This window comes from Falco naumanni, chromosome 3, assembly GCF_017639655.2.
Source record: "Falco naumanni isolate bFalNau1 chromosome 3, bFalNau1.pat, whole genome shotgun sequence".
Taxonomy (NCBI): Eukaryota; Metazoa; Chordata; class Aves; order Falconiformes; family Falconidae; genus Falco; species Falco naumanni.
The window spans coordinates 13839990-13852193 of record NC_054056.1 but is presented as its reverse complement, the minus strand read 5'-3'; the positions used below and the strand labels follow the sequence as shown (position 1 = coordinate 13852193).

Below are 12204 nucleotides of genomic sequence, written 5' to 3'. Positions count from 1 at the left end.
GCCATCAGCTGTGCTTAGTAAATCTATTAGCAGCCACGAAGGAAACAGCTCAGGGATTCCTACACTGGCGCACAACGCTGCGCGCAGCCATACTGAGCAGACAGCTCATGCCAAAGAAATGGAGTTGGATTTACGCTCGTTTGCCTGAAGTTTCAAACCCACCCCCACCACACACACACGCACAACACGGGAAAGGCCACCAAAGCACTGGAGAGAAAGAGCAGCTCAAAGCAGCAGCTGAAGCAGTTTTAAAGAGACCATGAAACATCAAGCCAATATCAACCCCGCATTCTCTTTTGCGGTCCTGATTTTCACGGGCCCAATACTATCCTTGTATAAATAACAGTAACTTACCAAGAAAGAAAACATACTCATTAAAACAATCAAGATGACCAAGTACATCCCTGTTTCAGGAAACAATCTCCCTACAGTGCTGGAAGGGAGCCTCACACCGTATGGATGACATATAAAGGGAACTGCTCGCCACCACGTATCATATGTAAGGGAATTGTAGTCCTGAAGGGCAGTTCAGTTTTGCACATCTGTTAATGTGGGCCAAACGAACACCCTTTTTACCAGCACTGATCTCTACCCTGTGTACAGCCCTTCTGAGTTCTAATTCCCAGGAAAAGATAAAGCACAAGCAAGCTACATTCAGTATATGAACCGAAAAGGGGATATTCTACACAGATTTTTTCAGCTCCTTAGTAGCACAATTTCCAACTTCAATTTGCACACCACAGACTCTTTACAGACTTTCCTCAATTCAGCAAAATACCAACTGCTGTAAAGGCTGAAACTGAATACTTACTTGTTGCTGTGCTGCCCTGTTCTGTGCAGAAATGCATTTAGAGTTGCTCTGAGATCCTCACTGATTTTCTCCTGCAAAGATGAAATCCAAAAGAAGATCAGCTGCTTAAGACAGGTCACAGCTTTAAGCAGCATTATTGATGAAGCCAGTTCTGTTATTGTCAAGCATTACAGTAGAATCCAAAGCACTGTAATACCTTGGAAAAAAAGGATCAATTTATATACTGAGGAAAAAGGTTAAGAATTAAAGCTTCCAGCAGAGATTAAGTATTTACCCGCAGACATTCAGTGATCCTTGTGGTTTCAAACCCAAGGTTCTAACCTTCGACCTACGTGGCTTTCCCTGCTCAACACTATTTTAGCTGCGAAGTCCAATAAGATACGTACAGGAAAATAAGTCACAGCAGAGGCTTCACTTCACATATTCAAAATAATCTGCTAGGGACAGCTCTCTAAATAGACCATTGGGATTCAAGTAGCAGGTCCAGGTTCAAAATACAGTATAGTGACTTCAAAACCAAATCATTCGTATGGGGGAAGATGCTAGTGTAGCTTTGTTAATATAGTGAAAAGCAGTTCTGTTATGAAAACTCCCAAGATAAGTATCTGTCGGGACAAAAAACCAAACCCTGCAGCAGGATACCAGCTCTGCAGCGTGAACAATCGTCTCCTGTTTTCAAAATATGCCTCTTTCTTTCCTACTGCCCAGTCACCTGCAAAACCTCCAAAAAGATTGTCAACCATCTTTTGCAAGGAGGAATTCTCAAGTCAGTCTTGAGATGCTCATTCCATTTGGCTGCAAGATGCTAATTTCTTGTCTCTGCATCACTTATTTAATTAGGTGAGTATAAGGCACCTGCCAGTTTTAATCTTTTGCTGGTTGAAGCTACTTAATCAGGTTAAACAAGAAGGCTGTTGGCTGACTAACTCTGCAGCATGCAGACATAACAGACACAGAGGAAGCACTTACCGTTGCCCTCTTCCGCAAAAACGCATCCGCTTCATCCACGAATAGCAAGAGCCTGTGAAAGGAAAGCACTACACAGTAACAGGTAAGTGAGGCTCAAATGGCTCAAGGATTCTCTTGTCCCACTGCCAGGCACCCATAACTATGGCCAGTTGTAAACCCAAAGGATTACACAAGCGAATTCCTTTCTCAAGGCAACGCTTCTCAGCTGAGCCACAGCAACTTTTCTGTTGCACACACTTGGCCCACCCCAACAGTTAAAACAAGGTATTAGCTTAAGACACCTTATGCCTTAAATTTGACTCCACGCCCCTGGAGTTTTGTTTTCTGCTATTCAGAAGCGATTCCAGGGCACACAACCTTAGCCTCCTCCAGAATTTTTTTAAATAAAGATGGGAGTTTTCACAGGCATGGTATGGCAAGGGGCTTGTATCTAGCCATGTTAGCATGCTGCTGCCAAGTTGGAAGAGATCTTTTAGATTGTAGAGCTGAAACTTAGACCTGCTCCCTATGTTTCTGAGAGTGCTTACTTTATACTTCGAGAAATGTGCGCAAGGGCACAAGACAGCTACACAAACATACAAGAAACCTTGGTGACAATGGCATTTTCCTGCCATTTTTTTTTCTCCTTATACCATTCTGAAACCTCAAACCAGAGTCCTCCCCTGCAACTTGCTTTGTTATTTTGTGGGGTTTTTCCTTTCCAAACCACACTAGCAGTAACGTAATGGTTTTACTACCTGTGGAGAAGTGAATTAATAAATTCAATGAATAATTCACAAAAATAAATTCACTTATAACCCAAGGGTAGTGCTCTTCCCAAGAGACAGAGTGCATAAAGATGCTTATCAATAACAGAACCAAGTTGCTCATAAAGCTGTCACAACTTATATTACCTTCTTGCCTAGCTTCAAAACCAGCTTTCTTTCAAGGGATTTCAGGGCCTATTAACATCTTTTACTCAACTCCAGCTTTTCTGAAAATATTCTCAGCTACAGTTTCTGCAGAGAAGAGTCTTCTATCACAACAGCTTTCAGCTAATAAAGGCAACACAGTACGAACAGCTAACATTGTTGGATATCCAGAATAAAACCTTCAATGTTACTGGAGGTTAAAATACTGATGTATATGGACACATGTAACTTTTGATCATGACTTTTGTAAGATGTCTATCTGAAGTGTATGAAGTTCAAACGCACCAAAGTTTTTGGGGACGGAGAATAAATTCAGACCCAACCAGCGCTGTGGAAGAGAAACCTTTAGTGGAAGCATCCAGCAGTCTTCATCCATCTCTCTTACAACTTTTTCTAATCTCACTTAAATTTTTACACGTTTCCTTCTCTATCTCCTCAGGGTAGGAGAAGCTTAAAGAGTTCAAATCCTTAGGACATTGACTCTGCATATTTTTGGTTGGTTTTTTTAAAGGGGAAATAGAAACATTAAGAAGATGAATGCATCAAGGATCGAAACAGACACTGCGAGACGATGTCCTATCTAAAGTAATCAAAGAACACATAAATCACTAGTTAGCCACATTTACAGAAGACCTGCAATCAAAACCGCACAAAACCCAAACGGACACCCATTGCTAGTTCTATATTGAGTTTTAATATCCTGGCTGGACAAGCAACTTCTTAGCAACCTCTGCACTGCAAAAATCCATTTATACTAGTACAAAAAAATTAACTAGACACTTTTACAAATCAGGGAGTCAAGGTTTAGCCTCAACACAAATGCTTTTCTGCAGATAAAAGTTTGCTTTTAAAGGTGACTGAAAAAGCACAGTAGTTTGTGACTTCTACACTTATCTAATGTCAATGCCTTGAGCACCTGCCTCCCCTTACTCTTTTATTTCTTACTATTCACTGCTTCTGCTTGAGACTCAAAAGTAAACAAGAAGCTGAATCAAAACATTATCAGAGTCTAAAATCTGAGCAATCACAACAGGGAACATAATATCCAGAGAGCGTAACACCTGGTCGCATCTCCATTCGTACTAAGTCTTCTAATTACTGCCAGAAAACTAATCACTCTGAAAGAAACGTGTCCCAGCCTTCGAGTGGCCAGTACCTCTCTACTTGCCTGGTGAGATCTGCGGAGAGTCAAGCTATGACTGATCTGAAGTAAACAAGAAGAGTTTGAGGGAGCAAAAGCTTTCAGCCCTTTAAATATTACCGAGCAGCAAGAATTCACCCTTTCTAGGAAAACTTCAGGAGATGTTATACCTGGTCAGTGCTACCTCATCAGTGTGAGAGTATCACTCCATAACAACCAGAGACGAGGGGTCCGAACTACATCGTTGCAGCGACTTTGAGCAAGAAACAAAATTCAGGATTCAGAGGAACCTCTACTTACCCTCTCCTACTGGTGTTTGCCCAGTCGAAGAGTTTATGCATGGCAGTAACTCCTTCCCGCCCCATAGGGGCAACATCACCACCTGTCATGATGGCATAATCCATGCCCGAGTGCACAGCTAATTTCTGGAAGGAAACCAAACCAGTCAGTTAAGCACTCCTTCACTGCAATACCAGGGAAGGTGAGAAGGGAAATACAAGTAGTTTAGTCCTATCAGCACATTTATTTGCAGAGGGCGAGTATGCTCTTCGAGAAGAGAGTATTTCTTTAGGCACTTCAGGACAGCTTTTAGCATTGCTCGGAATGGGAAGGAAAAAAGGAAGTTTAGCCTTGTGGCAACGCATGAAATTTTAATGCTAGAAGGCACTGCTGAGAGTGCTTAGACCTTCACCTTTAACTTGTGTGTTCTTTATTTCTTCCACTGTTTCCTTCGTGGTCTAGTTTATTAACAGGGTTCTATTCTCTATTAGACACTTAACTGATAGGACTCAAAATTTTATTTGTTTACAAAAAGATAAAAGCCTGGAATTAAATGGTCAGTGAACCCAATGAGTATTCAGACAAAATAACAGAATATGCCCCTTTTGTGTTTTAACACCCGCCACAACTCATTGGTCTGGTGGCTACTAAGCAAAGGGTTTTAATAAAGCTCCTAGGGCATGCTGGAAATATCTCCCTTAAGCCTGCAGGTAAAAAAAAAAACTAACAAAGCAAAACAAAACCCTCTGTGATTTTTCGCTAGGACAGAAAATGCAAGTCTATCCATAAAGCAAGTTTGACAGGACATAGCCAACATCAGCCAAGCACATCAGAAGAGCCTATGGCTTGCACTGACCAGTTTCCTTAGGCTGGCATGTCCCTGCAGGGCAGAATTACAGCGCTGGCAAAGCCTCCCCCTACTTCAGCCCAAACAGGCCTACCAAGAGCTATGCGACATTGTAATTAAGCTCCCAGCTTAAACCTGCTCTCCATCTCACCGCAACATCTTAGCACTGAATTAGCCCACAAATGCCTGGATCTGCAATGACTTCGCTAGGATTTGAAGCCAGGAAGAGGGAAGATCTTTTTCTCCTCCGCCTCCGTTTCACAAAGCAGTTCACAAAGCAGCCACCAATTAAGCCCTGCCGTGGTGACAGACAGCAGGCTGTGTTAACATGCCATGAGCTGACCCAGACCTGACTATTCAGTTCTGCCAAGTAAAGTCATCTGAAGGTTAAAATGAACAAATCAGCCCAAGGAGATCAGCAACAGCCCCGGCAAAACATGCTCAGCTGAATCCAACCAATTATCTGCTGTGCAGCAGGAGGCTGGAAAAAAAGCTTTGCTCCATCCATTAAAACCACCCAGTTCCTGCTACTAACGTTTAGTGGTTTTTTATCAGTCCAACAAAGCTGGAAGCTTTGACAGTCACATCCAAATGTGTTTACATCTGTCAAGAATCCTGTCATGCTGCATTACTACCATCACAGGCTCACACGTCTTTGCCCTGCAGGAGTCAGTGCGGTGGTCTTCCCTCTGACATGCCACCTTTTTGGAACAGCAGTAACAGCAATCTGTACTGTCACTGCCATTAACCCAAGTGCAAAAGTCACAGCTCAGAAAACCTGCTTTTTCTCAGCAAAAGCTAGCTTCCCTGCATAACATTCTCTCCTCTCTAGAGCATAAAGGTGTCTCTCTTACATCCATCTTCCTTCTGACCCACTCCAAATCTTTTACAGCTACCACCAGCATCCCCTTGGAGTTTCTATGCTAATGGGGAAAAGCATTAAGAGGTAACTTCTGGACTGTTTAATAAACTTCATCCATTGCCAATCACCTCACTCAGCTCTTACGTTTCTCCCTTCTTATGCTGTTGTTGTCATTTCCTGTCCCCCTCTACTGGCTTTAGAAATCCAGACTAGGTGGCGTACTGTCAGAGCAGGCAGCAAAAAACTACGGGGACACGGGTTTAATGTATGGAGAGAGAAAAAACAAAAATTCAACTTGCATCAGCACGTCAAGTCTGCCACTGTTAAACAAGTATTTGAAACCTCAGATCTAGTGGACAAGCACTGAAAAGCAAGTAAAAAATCAAATCGACTCAAAAAAACCCCAGATCCTGGTAGCGCACATGCCCAGCGAAGCCATACCTACCTCTTCTCTGCTCTGGGATTAGTAAGCAAGAGCGGGAAGACCCTATTCAGAAAAGTGCACGAAACTAACAGAGGTGGAAATGAGACAGCAGGCCGGCATTGCGATTTCACAGCTCACAGTTGCCAAGTGCCTCTTCCAGATGGAAGGGCTCTTCTGCCTACACTTAGTACCAGAACCCAAGCAACTGTAGTAATTTAGAGTTGAAGCAGGCTGCATGCCCTTTCCTCCCTTTCCAACAGACACATAAGCACACCATGTTTATGCAATACTACAGCAACAGATTTCAGATTAGGTTGGGTGCTTAGAGCCTGAAGTTTTCAGAGCACCCTGCAACATACAGGTTATCGGAATCTTGGCATGGCTTTACCTTGGCAAAGAGCGTCTTTCCAGTGCCAGGGGGACCGTACATAAGAATATTCCTGTATAGGCTTTTATTCTTTTTTGTATTTCTTGTTGCTATGGCAATGTCTCTCACACGTGCTTCTAACTGTGGCTGCAAGAAAAGGGTTAAACTTAAGGAACAGAAAGTACCACGCAACCTGCATCTATCAGCTTCATAGGCGAGTACCAGGAAGAAGCAGGCAGCACTCCTAATGTCTCGAGCTTTTACACCTTAACTTCAGCTGCTTGTCACTTTAGACCAGGGTCATTTCCCTTTCTAGGTCAGGATTTACTCAATTTGAAGTTCTGTCCACTTGGCTACTCATTTATAAGAAAAAGCAGCAGTGCGGGAAGCAGTGCAGTAACTATGATAAGAACCAGTAACACCTGAAGATTCACTTCCTATTGGATGCCCTGGGAGGGATATGTCAAAAATAAGCAACTCTTTGCAATACTTCTTTCGTAAGTCATAAATGTTCCTGTTCTTACTTATTGCTGCATTTGTTGGGATACTGCGAGAAAGCTATTCCTGCAGGAGCCCTTTCTCTCAGCATCTTCAAGCAGCACTTCAGTTTGCCTGATACCCAGGAATCATATTCAGAAGCAAATACAGAGTAGCAGCCCTAATTACCAAGTTAAGAACCATTCACAAAACAGGCAGATGCATACGCTGCTGCTTTTTTTTTTGGCCTACAAGCAGATCTAGGTTCAGTAATGTTTAACAGATTAGATGAGACAAGTGGAGCTCTGTATATTAACATGCTGACTGAAGAAAAAATGCGGCAGGGCAAGGAATGCACTAAGACTTCCAACTGCCTTGCACACAGGGAAAAAAGGTTAGTGTGCTTAATGCGTGTCACACTGAACACAGGAGCTTATTTACAGCCCCAAGGCTGCTGTCTCTCCAGAATTACTGGAATTACAGCTTTTGAAGCCAGCGTAAGGAAATGGCTGTATTATTTAGATTCCAAAGTCATCCCTTCACAGTCCAAGATCACAAAATAAGAGTACTCACACTGAGCACAACTCCTTCAAGGGCATCCTGAGCCTTGCTGGTAAGACGCTTACCAACCTAAAGAGGACAAATTCCATTACTGACACATAGAAATCAACCACAGTTTTGACAACTTACCTGGACAAAAAGGTCACACAAAATGACAACGAGCTCAGCCCACCTATGCTATCTCTAATAGTAGGTTTATTCACAGACCCATCTCTGCCTGACAGAAAGAGCTGCAAAAGGAGTTCTGCATCCTCATGGCAGAGTGCAACACAGAAACAAAGCTAAACCTTACCTTGATAGGATGCTTCAGTGCCTCCAGCACAGTAATGCGTGAGGTTTCTCTCACCAGGGAAGGTTTGCCCAAACGCGCTTCTATGTATCGCCCTGCTACTGCCGTGGCATTCTTGGCAGAGTAAACACCCACGGCCAGCAGGGTTAGACCTGCCACCTGCAAAGAGATGGGGGAAGGATTAGGAAAACACACTTGGCAAGGCAACGCTAATGTATGTAGCATGCCCGGTGGAGGGGAATTAAGATTCAGGACAAATGCTGACCAACAGGGAGTTATTTTTGTTAAGATGTTTTATCCCTGTTCAGACAGCCAAGGTCTCACACTCCCTATTCATAAGGCATTTAGTACTCTTGCATCTTGCAGTGTGAAACGCACAGAGGAAGCAGAAGCGACACATATAGGCATGCATCCGAAGTATGTATTCCCTGCCCAAAACGTGTGTGGCTTTTCAGACTTCTAACTCCATAGAGTATTAAGACAAATAGGCACCAGGCTTTGCTACAAACCAGAGGTATAAGCCTCCTATGAGAAGCTAGGATCTCCCATAACACTGAAGCTTTAGCTTCCAGTGTTGTGAACACAAGTGGTGTGGTTTGGTGGTAGTTTTTGGGGTTTTATTCCAGGTATTCTGTGAAGGCACTGAAGAATAAGCTCACATCAAGCAGGTGCTATCTGCCACACTACTCCTCACCATACAAGAAACTATGCAGAATTAAAGATGCCAAGATAAACATCTGTGTTGTGGCTGTCACCAAGGTAGTACGCAGTAGGGAACAAAAAGGACCAGCCAGGGTACACCTGCTAAAGGTCTTGGGTCTGGCTTGACTATTCACAACAGGAAAACAGGTACTCAAAGAGGACCTTCAAAGCCAAAACCACCACCGGAATTATTGCTACTGCATTACAGACTGTTCTTTCAGAAACCCCAGAACATCAGTCATCCCCATCAATTTCCCAGTGAAGCAGAAAGACTCCAGACTTCTCTGTGGTTTATAGTTGCCGCTCGGTTCAGCACTGCGTTGGCTCATATTAAACCAAGAGCCCTGCAGGCAGCTTTTTCCACCATAGCTAGCTGGCAGAATAGACATGGAGCTGTGCTGACAACCCTAAAGACGCTCCAGGAAGTTGCTAAGAACAACATTTCAAGACAGGAGTTTAAAGCAGGACTTTACAGAAATCTTTAGCATGGATAGGACTGTTTCCTTAATTCTCAGGGACCGATAGCACTGACCACTTTTATAAAACTTAAGGTACACAAACATAAGCCTCCAGGTTCTGGCTGTTTGTACTTATGGAGGCAAGTCAGTTGATTTACCAAAAGTCCTATTCACCTGAAAATACAAGGGAGCAAGGGGTATTACTTTTAAACTGAGAGGTGTCTGGGAAGAGGCCAACTGTTCCACACAGTTCTGCGTGCAAATAATCAGTTGTGTTCAGCTTACAGCTAGATGCCAATAATGCATGTCAGAGCAAGCCCAGATAGATAGAAGAACAAGCTGCAGCAATTGCTTTCGAAGTAAGCAGCCTTTTACTACAAGTACAAAACAAGGTCAAAAGCCTCAAGGGCATCAAGGATGGCACTGTTCAATAAACCATGAGACACCATCTGTTCACTTTCACTCTGCTTAGACGTGTGACGTCACCTTTGCTTTGCATAGAAACATGCACGGTTCAGAACTGCAAGTTCCAAGATGCAAAGGGTAAGAGACAACCTCCACATCCAATTCAGTTCCGTTTACAGGGACTTTCGAACACAAAAAAAGAGGCTCCACCTTTTTGCAGCCTCCCTCTAAAAACAAGGTACCACGACAAATGACCTCATGCACTCTTACACCATCGGCTTCAGCAACATCCAGTACCAAGCAAAGTTACAGGTTGCTTGATACACGAGATCCACCCAGGCAGAGATAAGTATTTCAGACTTTTGGATTTCACTGATGTTCATACCACAAGGCACAGAGAAATACACAGCGTCAGTCTTACAGCTGTATCAAACCAGGAAAATTACTTGACTTGCACATTCACAAAAGAAACCCAATTACTATGCCAACTTCACAAATCAGTCTGATTACAGTGCCTGTCTGTTTATCATGAAATAGCTAGGAAAGGAATGAATCTCTGACTGATAAGCAAAGTGAATTCCACTAAAAAAAAACCAATAAACCCAAAAACTTGGAGCAGAACCTTTGGGGTCCTGCTGGTACGGGAAGAGCTAGGAAAAGAACAGCCGTTACAGTAGGCAGGAAGAGCTGAAAATACAGGGCTTATTTAGAGGAACCCTAATCTTACCTTACAGTCATTTTTCAAAGCAGCAAAATATGAGTTCCAGCTGTGTTACCTCCTTTCCAAAAATATGCGCTTTTTTTTTTTTAAACCTAAATGTCCCAAATTTACAAGACAAGCACTTGTCAGAAGCAAAAATGACCATAATGCAGGAAACTGGTATCTGGGTCAAGAGAATATGCAGGTAGAAACACCAACCACTACTCTGCAAAAGGCTCCAAATACTGCAGGCATTCCAGGTACAGCCTACAGATTACAAAAGGATCCACTAAAAGCATGTCTTAATTCTTCCCAGAGCACTGAGGCAGCGCCTTTTTATCAGCCTGTGTGTATAAAACCACAGGGTGGAGCAGATGGTGGCAGCTAACTGAAAGGAAAATGTCCACTTTAACAAGCCAAGCTACTAAAAATAAATTTTCACTGTAAAGTTTTATTGTAAAAAGTACAGTAAGAAGTAACTTTATGTCCGTAAGAAGCCACTGCCATGCTCTTTTGTAGTCCTTCCAGCTTTCAATCAACTTATTTAGCACACATAACAGCCCTAAGGGCTCTCTAGGCTACATCAAAATTAGATAAAAAGTTGTGAGATAAGCAGCAAAAAAAGTTTTAGATCATGTCCTGCAATATCTTGATGTTCCAGTGACTAAAGGTGCTCCTTTATAGATGAAAGCGGTACCCTCATACTCTCAGAGAGCTGACACTATCCACCTGGAATGAGACTAGCAAATTCTTGGTAGCTAACTTGTGGGAAGAAATTGCAGCTCAAGAGACAGAATGCATGCAAAAAGGGAATACCAAACAATTTCTCTCTGGCCTTAAAATTGTGCACCTTAATTTAAAAACAAAAACTTTCACGATGCGTCTCTTACTATTTGCTGAGGAGTGTTCTCAGAGTTTTACTGTAAAGGATAAGTGAACAAAAAATTTGAGACCACTGGTTTAGAGTAAAAAAAAAAACAAAAACTTTTGTGCCCACCAGATCAGCTATTACACATCTCCAATATACTTCCCCTAATATTCCTAAAAAGGCATTTCCAGTTTGTAGTTTAACTGCAAACACACAAAAGAAATCAGGGGTGGAGGAGAAATGGATCCCTGTTCCCAAAACCCACCACTGGCGAAGTCTAACAGCAGCGTTAAACATTTCATAATGCTTTGTTCACCTATAAACATTCACAGATGTTCATGCATGAAAATACAACGAACACCAATCATTAAAAAGCTCAATGAAAACTTAGCAGCTCAGAGCCTAGTCAAATACGAAAGTGACACTCAAGTTCTCCAAAAAAACCTGCAGTTATCTCTAATTGCCTATTAGATAAAACCCCTACTCTCCTACATACATAAGAGACTGCAATCTGCAGAACAACCTGTGGAAAAAAAGCCATCTGTGAAAAAGACTCAGCTATTTTTTTCACAGAACCTGCACATATTACTTGTAATAGCTGGCAAACTTTCAAGAAACATGTTTGTAAAGGTGATGGAGTCTCCAAAAGCAAGAGAATTCCACACTGTTGATCAATCAAAGCCAGAACTTTTGTGACCGATGAGGAACAAATTATCCATACAGGGAAGACTAGAATTAATCTGAATAAAAATCTGAAGCACTCTCCTTAAACGAGGACTGCAGAGAGCACTAAGTGAGCAGCAATCCCCATCACAGTTTACAGTTTATAAACATATCAGAGATAGGAGTTTGTTTAACACACATTTACAGACAGACTTTTCTGGCAGTTATCGATACACGTCACAATCTTACCGTGGCTGTAACTTTATCCCAGTCTGTTACAAAAGCACGGAATCCTTCCCCAAAGAGCATCCCAGCTGTCCTACAATAAGCAAACAGCAAGACAAGCAGGAGAAGAAAAAAGGGATTTCAAAAGACTGAACTGCAACAATTTACAAAACAACTTTACAATGGTCTTCTTCAGAACCAGTCACAGCTAACCGAGGGCTCACCTGGGAACTGACAAATGAATA

At 42.5% G+C, this 12204-nt stretch overlaps 1 protein-coding gene across 1 annotated transcript in view; it reads right to left on the bottom strand.

The window, feature by feature from the left end:
- The window catches only part of ATAD3A (ATPase family AAA domain containing 3A), a 28673-nt gene that overhangs the window by 10667 nt on the left and 5802 nt on the right, over window positions 1-12204 (bottom strand). The window contains exons 7-13 of the mRNA XM_040586240.1: window positions 11984-12053; window positions 7942-8097; window positions 7662-7718; window positions 6633-6758; window positions 4133-4257; window positions 1781-1832; window positions 812-882 (exon numbers count right to left, since the gene is read on the bottom strand). Coding sequence (XP_040442174.1) covers window positions 812-882; window positions 1781-1832; window positions 4133-4257; window positions 6633-6758; window positions 7662-7718; window positions 7942-8097; window positions 11984-12053 — 657 coding nt within the window. The remainder of the gene's footprint in view (window positions 1-811; window positions 883-1780; window positions 1833-4132; window positions 4258-6632; window positions 6759-7661; window positions 7719-7941; window positions 8098-11983; window positions 12054-12204) is intronic.